Source organism: Chamaea fasciata, unplaced genomic scaffold (assembly GCF_029207755.1).
Source record: "Chamaea fasciata isolate MVZ Bird 193981 ecotype frontalis unplaced genomic scaffold, bChaFas1.0.hap1 SCAF_1260, whole genome shotgun sequence".
Lineage (NCBI taxonomy): Eukaryota > Metazoa > Chordata > Aves > Passeriformes > Sylviidae > Chamaea > Chamaea fasciata.
This window is the reverse complement of record NW_027095345.1, coordinates 1-22746: the sequence shown is the minus strand read 5'-3', so window position 1 is coordinate 22746 and position 22746 is coordinate 1. Positions and strand designations below refer to the sequence as shown.

At 46.8% G+C, this 22746-nt stretch overlaps 2 protein-coding genes across 2 annotated transcripts; one reads left to right on the top strand and one right to left on the bottom strand.

Moving 5' to 3' along the window:
* Positions 1-526: 526 nt before the first annotated feature.
* Positions 527-12566, top strand: LOC136284676 (importin-4-like; the record flags this gene model as incomplete). The annotated part of the gene is made up of 16 exons (XM_066175039.1): positions 527-712; positions 1442-1567; positions 2338-2443; positions 3690-3782; positions 5539-5644; positions 7261-7363; positions 7442-7542; positions 7635-7712; positions 9082-9139; positions 9223-9298; positions 9402-9586; positions 9870-10270; positions 10661-10781; positions 10878-10973; positions 11855-11924; positions 12407-12566. Coding segments are annotated over 16 exons (2049 nt in total), but the record flags the coding sequence as incomplete, so codon positions are not given.
* A 744-nt stretch (positions 12567-13310) lies between these two features.
* Positions 13311-22026, bottom strand: REC8 (REC8 meiotic recombination protein; the record flags this gene model as incomplete). The annotated part of the gene is made up of 11 exons (XM_066175040.1): positions 13311-13403; positions 13721-13827; positions 14535-14609; positions 14935-14968; positions 15540-15585; positions 16739-16827; positions 17674-17740; positions 17987-18162; positions 18809-18844; positions 20159-20213; positions 21953-22026. Coding segments are annotated over 11 exons (845 nt in total), but the record flags the coding sequence as incomplete, so codon positions are not given.
* Between the last annotated feature and the right edge of the window lie 720 nt (positions 22027-22746).

Below are 22746 nucleotides of genomic sequence, written 5' to 3'. Positions count from 1 at the left end.
GGGGTTTAATGGTTGTGGGCGGGGGTTTTGAAGCGCTTTATGGGGGAAAAGGCGGGATCTGGAGGTTGTGGGCGGGGTTTCAGTCCTTTTAGGGGTTCTGGGCGGGGTTTAATGGTTGTGGGCGGGGTTTGAAGCGCTGTATGGGGAAAAGGCGGGATCTGGAGGTTGTGGGCGGGGTTTCAATCCTTTTTATGGGTTGTGGGCGGGGTTTAAGGGTTGTGGGCGGGGTTTTGAAGCGCTTTATGGGGAAAAGCCGGGTTCTGAGGGTTGTGGGCGGGGTTTCAGTCCTTTTAGGGGTTCTGGGCGGGGTTCAAGGGTTGTGGGCGGGGTTTCAATCCTTTTATGTGTTCTGGGTGGGGTTTAGCGGTTGTGGGTGGGGTTTAAAGCCTTGTTTAGAGTTGTAGGTGTGGTTTCACACTGGTGGGCGTGACTTAAACGCTGTGGGCGTGTCCTCAGGGGTGGCGGGCAGGGCTTAAATCGTTTTCAGAGGTGTGGGCGGGGTTTAATGGTGGTGGGCGTGGCTTAGCGTCTTCCCTATTACTTTAGGGTGGGATTTGTTGGGGTGGGCGTTGGTCCTAACCCGAGTGGGCGTGTCCCGGGCAGGTTCCTGGGCGTGGTTTTGGAGGCCCTGCGGGCGGGGCTGGGAGACCCCGAGGCGGCGGTGCGGGGGGCGGCGGCGGCGGCGCTCCGGGAGCTGCGGGAGGAGCTGCAGGTGCGGACTGGTTTGGACTGGTTTATACTGGTTTATACTGGTTTGGACCGGTGGGGACTGGGAGGGGATTTTGGGGGTTTTTTGGGGATTTTTTTGGGAATTTTTTTGGGGATATTTTGGGGGATTTTTGAAAAATTTGGGGGGAGATTTTTGGGGGGGGTTTTTTTGGGATTTTGGAGGATTTTTTCGGGGTTTTTAAAAATTATTTTTGGGGAATTTTGGGGATGTTTCAGAAGAATTTTTGGGGGTTTTTTGGGGGAATATTTATTGGAGTTTTTTGGGGATTTGGGGGATTTTTTGGGAAGCTTTGGGGGGGTTTTTTTGGATCTTTTTTGGGGATTTTGGGAGGGAGTTTTTGGGATTTTTTTTGGGCCAAATTTGAGCATTTTGGGGACTTTTTTGGGGCAAAATTTGGCCATTTTTTGGCCTTTTTAAAAACCAGATTTGGCCTTTTTTGGGCCTTTTTTTGGATCAAATTTGGGCCTTTTGGGGGACTTTTTTTTGGGGCCAAATTTGGCCATTTTTGGTTTGTTTTTTTTTTAAAAATTTGGCCATTTTGGGCCCTTTTTTTTAACCAAATTTGGCCATTTTTGGGGCTTTTTTTGGGCCAAATTTGGCCAATTTGGGGACTTTTTTTTGGGCCGAATTTGCCCATTTTTGGGACTTTTTTTTGGGCCGAATTCGGCCATTTTTGGGCCTTTTTTTGGTGACTTTTGTTGTTTTTTGCAGCCCGAGGTGTCGGCGGTGGCGGCCGAGGCTCTGCCCAAACTTCTGGGGGAATTTTGGGATCCCCAAAATCCCGACCCCAAGTCCTGGTTCGTGCTGGAGACGCTGCTGGAGGCGCTGGGTGAGGGGAAATTCCGGGGAATTTGGGGGAAATCGGGAAAAATTTGGGAATTTTGGGGGTTTTGGGGGAAATTTGGGAAAAAATTGGGAATTTGGGGGAAAATTTGGGGAATTTTTGGGAGAACTGGGGAAAAAGCAGGAAAATTTTGGGGAATTCAGAGGAAAATTTGGGGAAAACGGAGGAAATTTGGGAACATTGGGGAGAATTTAGGGAAAATTGGGAGGAAATCCGGGAATTTTGGGGGGAATTTGGGATTCCCAGGGGAAAAAAAGGGAAAACTGGGGAAATTTGGGGGGAAAAATCAGGAAATCTGGGAAAAATCTGATAAAATTTGGGAATTTTGGGGGAATTTGGGGGGAAACGTGGGAAAAAGTTGGGAATTTTGGGGAGAAATGGGAAAAAAATCAACATTTGGGGGATAATTGGGGAAAAAATGGGAACTTTGGGGGGAGATTTGGGAATAAATGGGAAATTTGGGGAAAATCGGGAAAAATTTGGGAATTTTGGTGGAAAAATGGGGAAATTTGGGGGGAAATCAGAAATGTGGGGGGAAAAATTTGGGAAAAAATTTTGGGAAAAAAGTGGAAAAGAAGTTCGGGAAAAATGGGAATTTTGGGGTGAAAATGGGGTAAAAAATGGTGAAAAATTTGGGAAAATTGGTTAATTTTTGTTCTTTTTTTGATTTTTTTTCTCCATTTTTTGCTGAATTATTTTTTTTTCCATCCTGGTGGATTTTGGGTAAAATTTGGGCGTTTTGGGGGCCGCTCAGGTGAGGGGGGTGCAGCCCTTTCTGCCTCAGGTGCTCCCCAAAATTTTGGGAGCTTTGGAAATTCCAGGGAACCCCCGGAGCAAGGAGCTGGCCCTGAGCGCCCTGCACGCCTTGGGTGAGTCAAAACCCCCCCCAAAAAATGCCCCAAAATCCTCAAAATCCCCGAAATTTCACCCCCAAAAAATCGCCAAAAGGTTCCCCAAAAAAATTCCCCCCAAAAATCCCCCAAAATTTCCAAAAAAACCCCGAAAAACCCCAAAAAATTAAAAAAAATCACCCAAAAATCGTCCAAAAATTCTCCAAAATTTCACCCCAAATTCCTCAAAAAAAACCCCCGAAATTCCCCCCAAAAAACCCCAAAATTTTGTTCCAAAAATTCCAAAAAAATCCCCCCAAATTCTCCTTTTTTTCTCTCCTCAAAATTTCCCCCCCCAAAAATCCCCAAAAATTTCCAAAAAACCCCCCAAAAACCCCCAAAAATTAAAAAATAATTGTCCCAAAATTCCCCAAAATTTCACCCCAAATTCCTCAAAAAAAACCCCCCGAAATTCCATTTTAAAAAAACCCAAATTTTTGTTCCCAAACTTCAAAAAAAAAATCGAAAAAAATCCCCCAATTTCCTTTTTTTCTCCTCAAAATTCCCTCCCCCAAAAATCCCCCAAAATTTGCCCCAAAAATCCAAAAGAAAAAAATTCCCCCGAAAACCTCAAAATTCTTTTTTCCATGAAAAAATCCGTTTAAAAAATCCCCAAAAAATCCCCCAAAAAATCCCCAAAAAATCCCCCCCAAAAAATCCCCAAAAAATCCCCCAAAAAAACCCCAAAAAACCCAAAAAAAATCCCAAACAAATCCCCAAAAAATCCCCCAAAAATCCCAAAAATAATCCCCCCGAAATCCCCCCAAAAATCCCAAAAACATCCCAAAAAATCCGCAAAAAAATCCAAAAAAATCCCAAACAAATCCCCAAAAAATCCCCCAAAAATCCCAAAAAAAAATCCCCCCGAAATCCCCCCAAAAATCCACAAAAAATTCCAAAAAAATCCCAAAAAAATCCCCCCAAAATCCCCAGAAATTTTCCCCCCAAAACTCCCCCAAATTCCAAAATTAAATCCCCCAAAATTTCCCTTTTTTTCCCCCCCAAAAAATTCCCCTGAATTAAAAAAAACCCCAAAAATCCCTAAAAAAAAATCCCCCAAAATTCCCTTTTTTTCCTCCCCAAATAAACCCCCAAAATTTCCCCAAATTTCCCCAAATTTCCCCAAATTTCCCCAATTTTTTCGCGATTTCCCCCAGATTTTCCCCAATTTTCATTGATTTTCCCGATTTCTCCCTTTTTCTCCCCAAATTCCCCCTCCCCCCAGCCTGCAGCTGCCGATCCCTCCCTCTCCCCTCCCCCGCCCTGGCCGCCGTCACCGCCCTGGCCCGGGGGGGGCAGCACCAGCTCCAGGCACTGGGTGAGACTGGTTTGGACTGGGTTGGACTGGTTTATACTGGGAGGGGGAAAAAATGGGGAAAAAAGGTGAAAAAAACGGGAAAAACGGGGAAAAAATGATAAAAAACGGGGAAAAAAATGGGGGGAAAAACGGGGAAAAAAAGGGATTTTTGGACTGGTTTGGACTGGTTTGGACTGGTTTGGATTGGGAGGGGGGAAAATGGGGGAGAAAAGATGAAAAAATGGGAAAAAAACTGGGGAAAAAAACAGGGAAAAAAGGTGAAAAAACGGGAAAAATTCGGTTAAAAATGATAAAAAAGGGGGAAAAATGAGGGAAAATGGGGAAAATGGGGAAAAAAGGGGGTTTTATACTGGTTTGGACTGGTTTGGACTGGTTTGGACTGGGAGGGGGGAAAATGGGGAGAAAAGATGAAAAAATGGGAAAAAAACTGGGGAAAAAACAGGGAAAAAAGGTGAAAAAACGGGAAAAATTCGGTTAAAAATGATAAAAAAGGGGGAAAAATGAGGGAAAATGGGGAAAATGGGGAAAAAAGGGGGTTTTATACTGGTTTGGACTGGTTTGGACTGGGAGGGGATTGGGAGGGCGAAAAAATGGGGAAAAAAGGTGAAAAAACAGGAAAAATCAGGGAAAAAGCGATAAAAAACGGGGGAAAATGGAAAAATCGGGGAAAAAACGATAAAAATATGAAAAAAAATGGTGAAAAAATGGGGAAAAACGGGGAAAGGAGATTTTTGTACTGGTTTGGACTGGTTTTTACTGGGAGGCGAAAAAATGGGGAAAAAAGGTGAAAAAACGGGGAAAATTTGGTGAAAAATGTTAAAAAGCAGGAAAAATGGGAAAAGGGCAAAGAAAGGGTTAAAAAGGGGGATTTTTGTACTGGTTTGGGAGTGGGAGTTACTGGTTTGGACTGGTTTGGACTGGTTTGGACTGGGAGGGGGAAAAAATGGGGGAAAAAAGGGGAAAAAACGGGAAAAAAACGGGGGAAAAATGATAAAAAACGGAAAAAAGTGGGAAAAGTGGGGAAAACAGGTCAAAAAATGGGAAAAATTTGGTGAAAAAATGATAAAAAAATGGGGAAAAAAGGAATTTTTTTACTGGCTTATACTGGTTTGTACTGGAAGCGGACTGGGAGGGGGGAAATGGGGAGAAAAAGTGAAAAAATGGGAAAAATTGGGGAAAAAACGATAAAAAATGATGAAAAATAGGGAAAAAAATGGGGAAAAACGAGGAAGAAGGAGTTTTTTACTGGTTTGGGACTGGTTTGGACTGGGAGGGGACTGTGAGGCGAAAAAAACGGGGAAAAAAGTGAAAAAATGGGAAAATTTGATGAAAAAAATGATAAAAAAAGGGAAAAATTGGGGAAAAAATACAATAAAAAATAGTGAAAAACTGGGGGAAAACGGGTAAAGGGGATTTTTGTGCTGGTTTGGACTGGTTTGGACTGGGAGGGGACTGGGAGGGGAAAAAAGGTGAAAAAAGGTGAAAAAAGGTGAAAAAACGGGAAAAATTTGGTGAAAAACGTTAAAAGAACGGGAAAAAATGGGGAAAACGGCCAAGAAAGGGTTAAAAGGGGATTTTTTTTGTACTGGTTTGGGAGCGGGAGTTACTGGTTTGAACTGGTTTGGACTGGGAGGGGAAAAAATGGGGAGAAAAAGTGAAAAAATGGGGGAAAAATAGGGAAAAAAAAAGATGAAAAAAAGGGAATTTTTTTATACTGGTTTATACTGGTTTGAACTGGTTTGTGCTGGTTTCCCAGAGGTGCTGGGGGCGCTGGGCGTGGCCGTGGTGGGGGAGGGGCTGCTGGAGGCCCTGGAGCTCGGCCTGCGATTGGCCCCGGGAGACGACGAGGCCACCAAGGTCACGTGAGTGTCCAAAAAAAACCCCCGAAATCCCGAAGTTTGTCCCCAAAAAATCCCGAAATTATCCCCAAAATTTATCCCAAAAAATCCTAAAATTATCCCCAAAAACCTCCAAAATTATCCCCAGAAAACCCCAAAATTATCCCCAAAAAATTATCCCCAAAGTCGCAGAATTTATCCCAAATTTGCCCCCAAAAATCCCCAAAATTATCCCCCAAAAAATTTACCCAAAATCGCCATAAAAATTCCCCATTTTTTTCCCCGAAATTTACCCAAAAAACCCCAAAATTATCCCCAAAAATTTATCCCAATATCTCCCAAATTCACCCCCAAATTTTTTTCCCAAAAATCTCCTAAATTCGTACCAAAGTTTTTCCTCAAAATTTACCTGAAAACTCCCAAAATTATCCCCAAAAATTTATCATCGAAATCCCCCCAAATTTGCCCCAAAAATCCCCAAAATTATCCTCAAAATTTTATCCCCAAAATCTACACAAAACCCCCCAAAATTTTCCCCAAAATTTACGCCGAAACCCCCCCCAAAAACTCCCCAAAATTTATCCCAAAAAATCCCAAAATTGTCCCCCAAATTTTTACCCAAAATCGCCCCAAAAATCTCCAAATTTTTCCCCAAAATTTACCCAAAAAACCCCAAAATTATCCCCAAAAATTTATCCCCAAAATCCCCCAAATTTGCCTCAAAATCCGCTCTGGCCACACCCACTTCTGCCCAGGCCACGCCCTCATCTCGGTCCGCCACTGCCAGCTTCGCCTCCCAGGCCACGCCCACTTCCCCAACAGGTCCCGCCCCTTTCCTCAGGCCACGCCCACTCCCCCAACCCCAGTCTCTCCCAGTATAAACCAGTGACCCCAAACCCACTCCCAGTCCATCCCAGTACAAACCAGTGACCCCAAACCCACTCCCAGTCCATCCCAGTATAAACCAGTGACCCCAAACCCGCTCCCAGTCCATCCCAGTACAAACCAGTGACCCCCAAACCCACTCCCAGTCCATCCCAGTATAAACCAGTGACCCCAAACCCACTCCCAGTCCATCCCAGTATAAACCAGTGACCCCAAACCCACTCCCAGTCCATCCCAGTATAAACCAGTGACCCCCAAACCCACTCCCAGTCCATCCCAGTACAAACCAGTGACCCCCAAACCCACTCCCAGTCCATCCCAGTATAAACCAGTGACCCCAAACCCACTCCCAGTCCATCCCAGTACAAACCAGTGACCCCCAAACCCACTCCCAGTCCATCCCAGTATAAACCAGTGACCCCAAACCCGCTCCCAGTCCATCCCAGTATAAACCAGTGACCCCAAACCCACTCCCAGTCCATCCCAGTATAAACCAGTGACCCCAAACCCACTCCCAGTCCATCCCAGTACAAACCAGTGACCCCAAACCCCCTCCCAGTGCCTTCCCAGTATAAACCAGTGACCCCAAACCCACTCCCAGTCCATCCCAGTATAAACCAGTGACCCCAAACCCGCTCCCAGTCCATCCCAGTATAAACCAGTGACCCCAAACCCACTCCCAGTCCATCCCAGTACAAACCAGTGACCCCAAACCCCCTCCCAGTGCCTTCCCAGTATAAACCAGTATGTCCCAGTTTGCAGCTGCTGTCGGCCGCCTCGGAGCTGGAGGGGGCGGAGCCTCTGCTGCCCCGGGTGATGCCGCTCCTGCAGGGGGCGCTGCGCCCGCCCGCCCCCCAGGTCAGTCCCCGCTTCCTACTGGTTTATACTGGTTTGAACTGGTTTGAACTGGTTTGAACTGGTTCATACTGGTCCCAGCCCCTCTCGGAGGCTCCTGATTGGCTGCTCACTCTCTGCGACGAGCCCGAAGGGGAGGAGCCCATGGAGGATGACGCCGCCGAGTGGGCGGAGCTGGAGGAGTGAGTGGGTGTGGCCTAAACCGGGGTGGGCGTGTCCCGCGGGTCCATTTCCGGCCGTGGCCACGCCCCCTTTTTATTCCTTCTCCCTCTAGGCCGGAAGTGGGCGGAGCTTTCCCCGGATTGGCCGAGGCGGCGCTGGGGGCGCTGGGGGAGCTGGCGGAGAACTGCGGGTAACTGGTTTATACTGGGTTATACTGGGTTGTACTGGGTTATACTGGGTTATACTGGTCTATACTCGCTTATACTGGGTTGTACTGGGTTATACTGGGTTATACTGGTTTATACTGGTTTATACTGGGTTATACTGGTCTATACTGGCTTATACTGGTTTATACTGGGTTATACTGGGTTATACTGGTTCATTTTAGTTTATACTGGGTTATACTTGTTATACTGGGTTATACTGGTCTATACTGGTTTATACTGGGTTATACTGGGTTATACTGGTTTGTGCTGGTTATACTGGATTATACTGCTTTATACTGCGTTATACTGGGTTATACTGGTTTATACTGGATTATACTGGGTTTTGCTGGTTTATACTGGGTTATACGGTGTTGTACTGGGTTATACTGGGTTATACTGGTTTATGCTGGGCTATACTGGTTTATACTGGGTTATACTGCGTTATACTGCGTTATACTGGGCTATACTGGTTTATACTGCGTTATACTGGGTTATACTGGTTTATACTGGGTTATACTGGGTTTTGCTGGTTTATACTGGGTTATACGGTGTTGTACTGGGTTATACTGGGTTATACTGGTTTATGCTGGGCTATACTGGTTTATACTGGGTTATACTGCGTTATACTGCGTTATACTGGGCTATACTGGTTTATACTGGGTTATACTGGGTTTTACTGGTTTATACTGGGTTATACGGTGTTGTACTGGGTTATACTGGGTTATACTGGTTTATGCTGGGCTATACTGGTTTATACTGGGTTATACTGGGTTCTACTGCGTTATACTGCATTATTCCGGGGTATATTGGTTTATACTGGATTTATACTTGTTCATACTGGATTTTACTGGTTTATACTGGTCTATACTGGGTTATACTGGTCTATACTGGTTTATACTGTGTTGTACTGGGTTATACTGGGTTATACTGGGTTATACTGGGTTATACTGGTTTGTACTAGTTATACTGCATTATACTGGGTTATACTGGGTTATACTGGTTTATACTGGATTAAACTGGGTTATACTGGTTCATTTTAGTTTATACTGGGTTATACTTGTTATACTGGGTTATACTGGGTTATACTGGTTTATACTGGTTATACTGGGTTATATTGGGTCATAGTGGTTTATACTGGTTATACTGGGTCATAGTGGTTTATACTGGTTATACTGGGTTATATTGGGTTTTACTGGTTTATACTGGTCTACACTGGTTTATACTGGGTGTACTGGTTTATAATGGGTGTACTGTGTTATACTGGGCTATATTGGTTTATACTGGGCTATACTGGGTTATACTGTTCATACTGGTCCATACTGGTTCATACTGGTCCATACTGGTTTTCCCCAGCCCCGCCCTCCTGCCCTACCTGGAGCCTTCCCTGGCGGCCATCTTGGATCTGACTCAGGTGAGCCCCTCTCCCAGTACGAACCAGTAACTCCCCAGTTCCCCCTCTCCCAGTACAAACCAGTAACTCCCAGTTTTCCCCAGTTCCCCCAGGCCCAGCTGCGCGGCGCCGCCTACGAGGCCCTGGGGAGCCTGTGCTGCTGCGGGCGGCCCCACACTGGTTTGTACTGGTTTATACTGGTTTATACTGGTTCGTACTGGTTTGTACTGGTTTATACTGGTTCGTACTGATTTGTACTGGTTTATACTGGTCTCCCTTCCAGCCCCCACGCCCGTCCACCAGGGGGCGTTGCAGGCGCTGCTGGAGGGGCTGCGGAAGGAGCCGGAAGTGGGCGCGGCCTTGGCGGCGGTGGGCGGGGTCGGGCGGATCCTGCAGGCCCCCGGCCACGCCCCCGCGGAGTGGCTGGAGCCCATTGGCCGAGCGCTGTGTGACGTCATCGCCGGGCAGGTACAAACGGGGGGGTGGGGCTTTTAAAGGGGCGTGGCTTAAAACTGTTGAGGGTGTGGCTTTAGAGCAGTGGGTGTGGCCCTGGAGGATTGGCTGAGGGGTGGGCGGGGCTTGATATAGTGGGTGTGGCTAAGATTTTTTTGTATTGTAGGCGTGGCCTAAGGAAGGTTGGGTGGGGCTTTAGGGGGTGGGCGTGGTTAAGAAGATCTGGGCGTGTCCGTAATCGATGTGGGTGTGGTTTGAGGGTTCTGGGCGTGGCCTGACCTGCCCCGCCCCCTCCCAGGTCGCCTGTCTGAGGTCACAGGACGACAACGAGACAGCCCAGCAGGCGGAGCTTCGCGAGACGGCCTCCGATTGGCTGGCCGAAGTGGGCGTGGCCATGGCTTCCCTCCCCGGAAGCGACGGCGGTGGAAGGGGCGTGGCCTTCCCGCCCCACCTCTTCCGCCGCGTCCTCCCCGCCCTATTGGCCGCCCTGGCCGACCCCGCCCGCCCGGGGGCGCGCTCGTGGGCGGCGGCCGTGATTGGCCAGCTGGGCCACGCCCTGGGCCCGCAGGCCACGCCCTTTCTGCCCGATCTCGGCCCCGCCTTCCGACTGGCCGTCGGCGACCCCGACCCGGAAGTGAGGGCCAACACCTTCTACGCCATTGGCCGGATCGGCGAGGCCGTGGGACACGCCCACCAGGAGTATCCGCCAATCGGGAGGCTCTGGGGAGGGGTGGGGGGAAAATCGGGACACGCCCACCAGCCTTAAACCATTCCCGCTGCCCTTAAACCCCGCCCCCTGCCCTTAAACCACGCCCACCATCATTTAAACCACGCCCATTCTGTTTTGGCCATGCCCTCAAGGCTATAAAAGGACTTAAGCCACGCCCAGCCCCTTAAACCACACCCAATTTATGTAGGTCACGCCCACAAATGGCGTGTAAGCTGAGGCCCCGCCCACTTTTCCTGTATAAGGTCAAACCGTCTCTACATTCCCATAAAAGGCTTTAAACCCCGCCCACACCCTTATATAAGGTCAAACTCCTTTCCGTTAAGCTCCGCCCCCTTTTTTCCTTAACTGGCGTCCTCCAGGGGGGCGTGGCCGGGGGCGGAGCTTTGCGGCCACGCCCTCCGGGCGGGGGAGGGGCCGGGCCGGGTGCGGGACAACGTCGTGGGAGCGCTGGTGCGGCAACAGGGGGCGCCCTTCCGGGAGGTGCGGACTGGTTTATACTGGTTTATACTGGTCCATACTGGTTTATACTGGTTTGGACTGGTTTGGACTGGTTTATACTGGTTTGGACTGGTGCAGGTTCTCCCGCTCCTGCTGGGGGCGCTGCCGCTGACGGAGGATCTGGAGGAGGAGGAGCCGGTGGTCAACTTCCTGTTGGGGGCGGAGCCTGAGCAGGTGGAAAAGCGGCGCCAAAAATTCGCCCAAAATTTGCCCGAAAATTCACCCAAAACTCAGGAAAAAATTCACTGAAAATTGGCCCAAAATTCACCCAAAATTCTGCCGAAAAATTCACTGAAAATTCACCAAAAATTCCCCCCAAAGTGGCCCAAAATTCACCTAAAATTCACCCCAAAATTCGCCAAAAATTCCCCCAAAATTTTCTCAAAAAGTCGCCCAAAATTCACGTAAAATTCGTTCATAATTCAGCCGAAAATTCGCCTAAAATTTAGCCCAAAATTTCACCAAAAAATGACCAAAAATTTGCCCAAAATTCACCAAAAAATGACCAAAAATTTGCCCAAAATTCAGTTAAAATTCATTCAAAATTTACCCAAAATTCAACTAAAGATTCGCCCAAAAATTTGCGAGAAGTTGAAGAAAAAAATCGGGGAGGATTTGAGGAAATTTCAGTGGAAAATTTGGAGAAAATTTCTGCAAAATTCTCCCAAAATTCGATGAAATTCCCACCAGAAAATTTCCCAGAAAACCCTAAAAACAAATAAAAAAGGAAAAAAAAACCTCAAATCCTCTAAAACTCACCATGAATCCCAAAAATTCCTCAAAAATTCCTCAAAAATCAAAAATTTTCCTAAAATTTTTCCAAATTTCTCAAAATTTCTTCAAAATTCTTAAAATTCAAGTTTTATTTAATTTTCCCCCAAAATTCCTCCAAAAATCCACCTAAAACCCCCAAATTTTCCTCCAAAACCCCAAATTCTCCCCAAATTCCCCGGATTTTCCTCAAATTTTTCCCCCAAATTCCCAAAATTCCGTAAAACCGTCGGAATTGTCCCAAAATCGCCCCAATTTGACCCAAAATTTCGGTGTTTTTCCAGCTCCTCCCCCACGTCCCGGAGCTGCTCCGCGGCGTCGGCCCCGCCCTGGTCAGCAACAGGTTAAAGCCAGGTCGGGAAATTCGGGAATTTTGGGGGAATTTTGGGGAAAATTTTGGGAATTTTTTGGGAAAATTTGGGGGATTTTTGGGAGGTTTTAGGGATTTTGAGGGAAAAATTGGGAGTTTTGGGGGGAAATTTGGGAATCGTCAGGAAATCTGGGAATTGGGGGAAAATTTGGGGAATTTTGAGGGAAATTTTGGTGATTTTGGGAGGAAATTTAGGGGATTTTTCAGAATTTCGGGAATTTTTCAGAATTTTGGGGACGTGTGGCAAAAATTTGGGATTTTTGGTGGGAAATTTGGGAATTATTGAAGGTTGAGGGGAAATTTTGAGGAATTTGGGGAGTTTGGAGGGAAAAATGGGGAATTTTGGGAGAAATTTGGGGAATTTTGGGGCAAATTTGGGCATTTTGGGGTAAAATTTGGGGAATTTTTTTTTTTCCTTCTTTTTTGTCACTTCCTGTCTCCTCCCCCTTGGCCACGCCCCTTCCAGCTCTCAGCCAATCGCTGCTCGCGCTGCTGCGCCGGGTGGGCGTGGCCGACCCTCAGCGCTTCCAGATGGGCGTGGCCTCCATGGACCCCGCCCAGGCCGCCATCTTGCTCCCGATGTTGGGTGATGTCACCGGCAGCCAATAAAAACAAAGACTTAAAAAGTGGGTGTGGCTTGTTCTTTGGTGGGCGGGGCTTGACATTCTTGGGATTTTCCCCCAAAATCCGTTGAAATTTTGGGGATTTTCTTGAATTTGTCTGCGAAACGTCGAAAATTTCCATGAAATTTCCAAAAAAATTCCTGGAATTCACCCGGATCCTGAAATTTCACCCGAAATTCCCGAATTCGACCCCGAACGGCCCCAAAATTCCCAAATTTCCCCAAAATCCGTGAAAAGTCCAAAAAAAATCTCCCCAATTCCAACATTTCCCGCACAATTCCCAGATTTTCCTCTCAAAATTCCCAAATTTCTCCCTAAAACCCCACAATTTCCGCCTCAAATTTTCCTGCCCAAATTCCCAGATTTTTCCCCGAATTCCCAAAATTTCCCCCAAATTCCCCAATTTTCCCGCTCAATTCCCAAATTTTCCTCCCAAAATTCGCAGATTTTCCCCAAAATTCCCAAATTTCTCCCTACAAATCCCCAAAATTTCCCCAAAACTCCCAAATTTCCCCCAAATTCCCAAAATTCCCCCAAATTCCCAAATTCCTCTCAGAAAATCCCCAAATTTTCCTCCCCAAATCCCCAAATTTTCCTCCCCAAAATTCCCAAAATTTCTCCCCGAAATTCCAAAATTTCCCCTTAAAATTCCCAAATTTTCCTCCCGAAATTCCCGATTTTTTTTCCCCCGCGTTTCCTCCCCCAATCCCCAATAAAACCAGCACAACTCCATTTTCGGCCGTGGGGGCGTGGTTTATTGGCGCCGTGGGCGGAGCCTGATCCTGATTGGGCCGTAGGGGCGGGGCTGCTCCAGCTGCAGCCAATGGGCGGCGCAGAGCTCTGGGGGGGAAAGGGGGCGGGGCTTGAGTGAGCAGAATGTAAGCGGGAAACGAAGTGGGCGGGGCTTAAAGCGGAAATGGGCGAGGCTAAAAGGTAAATAAAGGGGTGGGGCTTAAGTGGGTGTGGCAAAATGGGGTGGGCGTGAAATGGGGTGTGGGAAGTGGGCGGGGCTTCAGTGGGCGGGAAATAATTGACAAGTGGGCGTGGCATAAAGTGGGTGGGGATAATGGGGTGGGAAATGAGGGGGTGGGGCTTAAAGCATGGTTTGAGGGGAAAGGGGCGTGGCTTAGGGGAAAAGGGGCGTGGCCAAAGCTCACCCAAGCAGAGAGCGAAGGCTCGGGCCACCAGGGGGCGTGGCCAATCCGGGCTGAGGATGGCGCCGAGCTCCGCCCCTTCCGGCGGCTGGGCGTGGTCAAGGAGCAGCCTGGGAGGGGGGAGGAGGAGAAATTTGGGGCAAAATTCCCAAAATTCCCGGAAAAATATCCCGAAAAATTGCCAAAAGTTCCCAAAAAAATCCCCCCAAAATTCGAAAAAATTGTAATAAAAAATCGGGAAAATCAGGGAAAATTCGGTGGAATTTTGGCCAAAATTTGGGGAAAATTCAATTAAAATTTCACCAATTTTTAAAATAAAAGTTTGTTAAAAATTCATCCAAAGTTTCGACTGAAAAAATCTGGAAAAATTTCTCCAAATAAACCCAGAATTGAACTTGACCAAAATCACCGCAAAAAAGTTTTAAAAAAATTCCCTAAAAAATTCCTGGAAAATCCGGAAAAATTTCCCAAATTTTCCCCGATTTTTCGCAACGTTTTGATGGTTTTGGGATGAATTTTTGAAGAATATTGAAGAAATTTTTTACTGAATTTCTACAAACTTTTTACCCCAAATTTTTCACTCAATTTCTTTACAATTTTTTCCCAAATTTTCCCGATTTTTTCCCAGAATTTTGATGAATTTTGTGCAAATTCTAAAAAAATTTTGACAAAATTCCAACAAATTTTCAACAACCCCCAAAAAATCTCGAATCCCAAAATTTTCCCCCAAATCCCAAAAAGCTTGGAACAATCCCCAAAAAATCCCACAAATTTCCCAAAATTCCCAAATTTCCGCCTCAAAATTTCGGGATTTCACCTCCTGAGGTCGAGCGCCAGCGGCTCCGGAACTTCCGGGACGACCTCGGGGGGCGGGGCCGGAAGAGGCGGGATGCTAATGAGGGGGAGGAGCCGTGACATCATCAGGACACGCCCCCTTCTTGACACCCCCCACCCTGACCTCATTTCTGTTTAAACGTGTCACTTCCGGTTTAAAGCCCCACCCATTTCCTGTTTTGACGCACCCACTTCCTGTTTAAGCCCCGCCCTCCCGGCCGCCATCTTGGTTTTTTCACCGTTTTGTTTCTCAAATTCCCAAATTTCTCAATTTTTTGACGATTTCTTTGGGAATTTCGCCCCATTTTGGGTCTCGGCCCCGCCCCCCGAGTCGCGTTCGGGGCTTTGGCTCCTCCCACTTCCGTTTTAGGCCCCGCCCCCACCTCGGCTCTTCCTCCAGCGGCTCCAGGGAAAGCTCTGAGGAGGGGGAGGGGCAGATTTAGTGGAAAATTCACAAAATTTCCGCAAAATTTTCCCAGAATCCCTCAAATTTCCCAAAATTTTCCTGATTTTCCTGAAATCCCCCCAAATTTCCCCCCAAAATCCCCGAAAAAACCCCAAAATCACCAAATTTCACCGAATTCCCCAAAAATCTCCCAAAATCCCAGAAATTTCCCAAAATTTTCCCCTGAAAATTCCCAAATTTTCCCCAAAGTCCCTCAAAATCCCCCCAAATCACCAAAATTCCCCCAAATTATCCCCAAATCCACCAAATCTCACCGGATTCACAGAAATTCCCAAAATCAATTAAAATTTTAACAAAATCCCCCAAAATTTTCCCAAAATTCCCCAAATTTCCCCCAAATCTCCCCAAATCCATTAAAATTCCCCCAAATCCTCCCAAATTTCCCCTAAAAATCCCGAATTTTCCCAAAAATTTCCCCAAATTACCTAAACCCGCCAAAATTCCCCCAAATTATCCCCAAATCTTTCAAATTTTCCCAAATTTCCCCCAAATTTTCCCAGAATTCCCCCCGGCGCGGCTCACCGGAAGTGGGCGGGGCCAGGCTGGGCTCCAGCGCCTCCCGCAGCACCTGGGGGGGAAATTCGGGGCGAAATCGCCCAAAATTTGGGCGAAAACGGGGAAATTTGGGGAAATTTGGAGATTTTGGGGGAAATTCGGGAAATTTTTAAATTTTTGGGGAAGAAACGGGGATTTGGGGTAAAATTTGGGAGTTTTGGAGGGAAAAATTGGGGATTTTTTGGTCAAAAATTTGGGATTTTTGGGTCAGAAATTTGGGATTTTTTAGGGGATTTTCGGGTCCAAATTTGGGGATTTTTGGGGGAATTTTTTGGGAGTTTTTGGGGTCAGAAATTTGGGATTTTTTGGAGATTTTTTGGACATTTTTGGGGCATTTTTGGGTTGTTTTTGGGTCACTTTTTGGGGAATTTTTTTGGAGAATTTTTGGGGATTTTTTGTGAGTTTTTTGGGGTCAGAAATTCGGCAATTTTGGGGGATTTTTTGGAGTTTTTGGGTCGTTTTTGGGGGAATTTTCTGGGGATTTTTGGGTCATATTTTGGGGTCATTTTTGAAGAATTTTTAGGGTTTTTTGGGTCGTTTTTGGGGGATTTTTAAAGGGGTTTTGGGGTGAGAAATTTGGAAATTTTGGGGAGTTTTTGGTGTCATTTTGGGGGATTTTTGGGGGATTTTTGGGGTCAGAATTTCGGGATTTTTTGGGGGGTTTTGAATTTTTTGGGGGGATTTTTGGGTCATTTTTTGGGGTCAGATTTTGGGGATTTTTGGGGGTTTTTTGGGTCAGAAATTTGGGAATTTTTTGGGAATTTCGGGGTCAGATTTTGGGGATTTTTTTTCTGGGACTTTTGGGTCATTTTGGGGGGATTTTTTTGGGGATTTTTGGGTCATTTTTTGGATCAATTTTTGGGGATTTTTTGGGGTCAGAAATTTGGGGATTTTGGGGGAAGTTTTGGAGTTTTTGGGGTCAGATTTTGGGGATTTTTGGGGGGATTTTTGGGTCATTTTTTGGGTCTTTTTGGGGAATTTTGGGGGTCAGAAATTTGGGATTTTTTGGGGATTTTTTGGGGATTTTTTGGGGAATTTTTGGGGATTTTTTGGGATCAGATTTTGGGGACTTTCGGGGGATTTTTGGGGTCAGAAATTCGGGAAATTTTGGGAATTTTTGGGACTTTTTGGGAATTGTTTTGGGTTTTTTTTTTCCTCGTCCTCACCTCGACCTCGCTGGGCATTTCCGGGGGCGGGGCCGGGGGGCGGGGCCGGAAGCAGCGCTCCCAAAACTGCAACAGCACCGGGGGGAGCGCTGGGGGGAGGGGAGAGAGACACGGGGGTCAGGAATGTGTGGGGCGGAGGAATGTGTGGGGCAGGAGCAGGGGCAGGGAATCCATTGGGCAGGAAAATCTGTGGGGCAGGAAGATGCGGTGGGGAAAGGGAATGTTGTGGGGCAGGATTTGGGATCTGTGGGGCAGGGCTCTGTGGGTCAGGATGGGGGTCAAAGATCCGTGGGTCACAGATCTATGGGTCAGGGCTCTGTGGGTCCGGGCTCTGTGGGTCAGGGCTCTGTGGGTCAGGGCTCTGTGGGTCACAGATCCGTGGGTCAGGGCTCTGTGGGTCAGGGCTCTGTGGGTCAGGGCTCAGCCGTGGGTCACAGATCCGTGGGTCAGGGCTCAGCCGTGGGTCACAGATCCGTGGGTCAGGGCTCAGCCGTGGGTCAGGGCTCTGTGGGTCAGGGCTCTGTGGGGCAGGGCTCAGCCGTGGGTCACAGATCCGTGGGTCAGGGCTCTGTGGGTCAGGGCTCAGCCGTGGGTCACAGATCCGTGGGTCAGGGCTCAGCCGTGGGTCACAGATCCGTGGGTCAGGGCTCAACCGTGGGTCACAGATCCGTGGGTCAGGGCTCTGTGGGTCACAGATCCGTGGGTCAGGGCTCTGTGGGTCAGGGCTCAGCCGTGGGTCACAGATCCGTGGGTCAGGGCTCTGTGGGTCAGGGCTCAGCCGTGGGTCACAGATCCGTGGGTCAGGGCTCTGTGGGTCAGGGCTCTGTGGGTCAGGGCTCAGCCGTGGGTCAGGGCTCTGTGGGTCAGGGCTCTGTGGGTCAGGGCTCAGCCGTGGGTCACAGATCCGTGGGTCAGGGCTCAGCCGTGGGGCTCACCGTGGCAGGGGTTGCTCAGGAGGTCACTCGGGGGGCGCCGGATCCTGTGGGGCGGCTCCAGCGGCTCCTGTGGGGCAGAGACGGGGGCGGGACAATCTGTGGGGCAGGAGCCATCTGTGGGGCGGGGATGGGATCTGTGGGGCGGGGTTTGGGATTCGGGATCTATGGGGCAGGATCAAGTCTATGGGGCAGGATTTGGGGTCTATGGGGCAGACCAGGATCTATGGGGCAGGATTTGGGATTCGGGATCTATGGGGCAGGGTTTGGGGTCAGGGGTCAGGCCGGGGTCGGGCCGGGGTCAGAGGTCACGCACCCTGGCCGCGGTCTCCCCCCATAGGTCGCCGAGCTGTTCCCGGATCCGGGGGGTGGGGATCTGCGTCGGCTCCTCCGGGCGCGGGGGGCGTGGCCGGGGGCGTGGCCGGGCGGGGGGCGTGACCTCGGGGGGCGGGGGGAGGGGCGGGAGGGGCGGGAGCTCCGGGGGGGCGGGGCCTGGGGAAGGAGGGGGAGGGGGGGGGAAAAAAGAGTCAGAAATTGCCCAAAAAATTCCCCAAAAATTCCCCCAAAATTCCCGGATTTCCACAAGCGATCCCGGATTTTCCCCCCCAAAATTCCCAAAATTCTCCCCGGAAATTCCCGGGGTTTTTTCCCCGAATTTTTCCCCAAATTTTCCCCCAAATTTTGTCAATTTTTCACCCAAATTCTCCCAAATTTTCTGAAATTTTCCCCCCAAATTTCCCAAAAATTTCCCCAAATTTCATTTTTGACCCAAATTTCCCAATTTTTGGCCTGAATTTTCCAGAATTCCCAATTTTTCCCCAAAATTTCTTTAAATTCCTCCATTTTAGACCCAAATTTCCCAAATTCCCATCAAAATTTCCCAAATTTTCCCCAAACCCCAAAATTTTTGAAAATATCTGATTTCCCCCCAAAATTTCCCAAATTTTCACCCAAATTTCCCAAAATTTTCCCCCAAATTTCTCCATTTTGGACCCAAATTTCCACCAAATTTTCCCAAAATTTCCCCAAATCTTCAAAAATCTCTCGTTTCCCCTGAAATTTCCTGAATTTTCCCCCAAATTTCTCCAATTTCACCATTTTTGACCCAAATCCGGGGGATTTCTCCCCATTTCCTCACGTGGGGGGAGGGGCAGCTCCAGCTCCGGCGCTTCCTCTGAGGGGGGAGGGGAGGGGAGAGAAAAAGTCACAGAAATTGTCAAAATTGACCCAAAATTGACCCAAAATGAACCAAAATGAATCAAAAATGATGAAAAGACCCAAAATCGTTCGAAATTGACCCAAAACGGCCGAAAAAACGACCCCAAAATATTCAAAAATGACCCAAAATTGTCCCAAATTGACCCAAAAGGAGCCAAAACCACCCAATATGATATAAAAGATCTAAAATGTCAAAAAATGTCAAAAAATGGCCAAAAATTGACCCAAAACGAACCAAAATTGGCCCCCAAAAAATTCCAAAAATTAACTAAAATTGACCCAAAAAATGAGAAAAAAAATTGGTGAAAAACGACCCAAAAATGGCTCAAAATGCCCCAAAATTGACCCAAAAAGCTCCAAATTGACCCAAAAATGACCCAAACTGAGCCAAAAATGAGCAAAAAAAAATCCAAAAATTGACCAAAATTGACCCAAAAAAAAGAGAAAAAAAAGGTGAAAAATGACCCCAAAAAATGGCTCAAAATGCCCCCAAAATTGACCCAAAAATGGCTCCAAAACGCCCCAAAATTGACCCAAAAAGCTCCAAATTGACCCCAAAAATGACCCAAAATGAGCCAAAAATTGACCAAAAATGAGCCAAAAATGAGAAAAAAAAATGATCCAAAAACTGGTCAAAATTGACCCAAAAAAAAAGAGAAAACAAAGGTGAAAAATGACCCCAAAAAATGGCTCAAAATGCCCCAAAATTGACCCAAAAATGGCTCCAAAATGTCCAAAAATGACCCAAAATGGTCCAAAAAATCATCAAAACGACCCAAGAGGCTCCAAAAAAAAAATTCCAAAATTGACCCAAAAATGACCCGAAACTCCCCAAAATTAAAAAGACCCCAAAAATTCCAAAAAAATGCTTCAAAAATGTCCCAAAAATGACGAAAAACGACCCAAAAGTGGCTCTAAACGACCCCAAATTCACCAAGAATCGAAAAATTTCCTGAAATTTTGGAAAAAATGATGGAAAATGACCCAAAAAATCCAAAATTTAAAAACTGCTCCAAAAATGGCTCCAAAAAGCCAAAAAAGCCCTAAAATGGCTCCAAAATGTGAAAAAAACCCCAAAAATGACCCAAAATGACCCAAAATGGCCCAAAAATGATAAAAAATGACCCAAAAGTGACAAAAAAATGACCAAAAATGGACCCAAAAATGACAAAAATTGGCTCAAAACGACCCAAAATTGGCTCAAAATTCTCCCAAATTTCCAAAATGTCCCAAAATGTCCCAAATTTGCCCCAAATTTCTCCCCTCTGACCTTCGGGCTCGAGCAGCAGCTGCAGCTCCCGCGGGGTCACCTCGGGCAGCTCCACCTGCCCCAAAAACGCCCAAATTCAGCCCAAAATTCGGCCCAAATTTAGCTCGAAATTGGCCCAAAATTCGGCCCCAAAACCGCCCAAATTCAGCCCAAAATTCAACCCAAAAACAGCAAAAAAAACCACCCAAAATTGTCCCAAAATCAGGCCCAAAATTGTCCCAAAATCTCTCAAAATTGACCCAAAATTCGGCCCCAAAACCGCCCAAATTCAGCCCAAAATTCAACCCAAAAATGGCAAAAAAATGAATCCAAAATTGACCCAAAATTGTCCCAAAATGACCCAAAATTGTGCCCAAATTTAGCTCGAAATCGGCCCAAAATTGTCCCAAAATTCTGCCGCAAAACCGCCCAAATTCAGCCCAAAATTGTCCCAAAAATGGCCCAAAATTGTCCCAAAATCACCCCAAAATTCTGCCCCAGAACGGTTCAAATTCAGCCCAAAATTGTCCCAAAATTCAGCTCAAAATTGTGCCAAAAATGTCTCAAAATCGACCCAAAATTGTCCCAAAATGACCTAAAATTCGGCCCCAAAACCACCCGAATTTACCCCAAAATTCTGCCCCAAAACGGCCCAAAATGACCCAAAATTCAGCCCCAAAACCACACCCCAAATCAGCCCAAAAATCCGCCCGAATTTAGCTCAAAATTGGCCCAAAATTGTCCCAAAATTCAGCCCAAAATTGTCCCAAAAATCACCCTCAATTTGAATTAAAATTGTCCCAAAATTCGGCCCAAAATGACCCAAAACCGGCCAAAATCACCCCAAAATTCAGCCCCAAAACGGCCCAAAATTGACCCAAAATTCGGCCCAAAATTCAGCCCAAAAATCCCCCCAAAATTCAGCCCAAATCAGCCCCGAAAAGACCCAAAATTGGCCAAAATTTGTTCCAAAATTTGTCCCAAAATTGTCCAAAAATTCAGCCCCAAAACCGCCCAAAATCAGCCCAAAAATCCGCCCAAAAATGTCCCAAAATTGTCCAAAAAATGTCTCAAAATTCTCCCAAAATTGTCCCAAAATTGTCCCAAAATTCAGCCCCAAAATTGGACCAAAATTGCCCCAAAATTTGACCCCAAAATTGACTCAAAATTGACCCAAAATTGGACAAAATTTGCCCCAAAATTTGACCCCAAAATCTCCCAAAATTCCGCCCAAAATAACCCAAAATTCCCAAATCTTACCAGGGTTTTTTTTCCCCCACCCCAAAATCCCCAAATTTTCCCCCCAAATTTCCCTTTGAAACGACCCCAAAAAACCCCCAAAATTTCCCCCAAAAATTTCCCCGAATTTTGGGTTTTTCCCCCAAATTTTCCCAAATTCCCATAAGAAAAAGAACCAAAATCATCAAAAACCCCCAAATTTCCCCAAAATTCCCAAAAATTGACCCCAAACCCCTCAAAATTCCCAAATTTTCCCCAAATCTCCCAAAGTTTTAAAATCCCCAAATTTTCCCCCAAAATTTCCTCAAATTCTCCTAAAAAACCCCAAAACTCCCAAAATTCCACCTTCAAAAGACCCAAAATTCCCATTTTCCCCCCAATTTCCCCCCCAAAAATCCCAGAAATTCCCAAATTTTCCCCAAATTTCCCAAAATTTTGGTTTTCCCCCCAAAATCCTCCCAAAAATTACCCAAAAATCACCAAAAAACCTCCAATTTTTCCCCAATTTTTTCCCCAAATTCCGGAATTTTCCCGAATTTTCCCAAAATTTCCGTTTTTCGCCCCAAATTTTCCGACCTCGGGCGGCTCCGGGAGGGGGAGGGGCGGCTCCACCAGGGTGATCAGCTCGGGCGGCGCCACCAGGGGGCGCTCTGCGGGGAGAGGAGTCGGGGGAATTCCGGGAATTCCGGGGGAATTTTGGGGAATTTTGGGGAATTTGGGGAATTTTGGGGAATTTTGGGAATTTTGGGGGAATTTGGGGAGAATTTGTGGATTTTGGGGAAATTCGGGGAAAATTTTGGGGGAATTTGGGGAAATTTCAGGGAATTTGGGGGGAATTTTAGGGAATTTTGGGGAAATTTGGGGGAATTTTGGGGGGAATTTGGGGATTTTGGGTGAATTTTGGGGAATTTGGAGGAAATTTGGAGAATTTTGAGAAAATTTGGGGAGAATTTGGGGAATTTTGGGGGAATTTGGGGGAATTTGGGGGCAAATTTTGGGGAGAATTTGGGGGCAAATTTTGGGGAAAATTTGGGGGAATTTTGGGTGAATTTTGGGGAATTTGAGGGAGTTTGGGGGAAGTTTGGGGAAGTTTGGGAGAATTTGGGGTAATTTTAGGGGAATTTGGAGGAAATTTGGAGAATTTGAGAAAATTTGGGAGAATTTGGGGGAATTTTGGGGGATTTTGGGGAATTTGGGGGAATTTGGGAGAATTTTGGGGAAAATTTGGGGAATTTCTGGGAATTTGGAAGAATTTTAGGGAATTTTGGGGGAATTTGAGGAAATTTGGAGAATTTGGGGAGAATTTGGGAGAATTTTGGGGAATTTTTGAAAAATTTGCGAGATTTGGGGGAATTTTGAACATTTTGGGT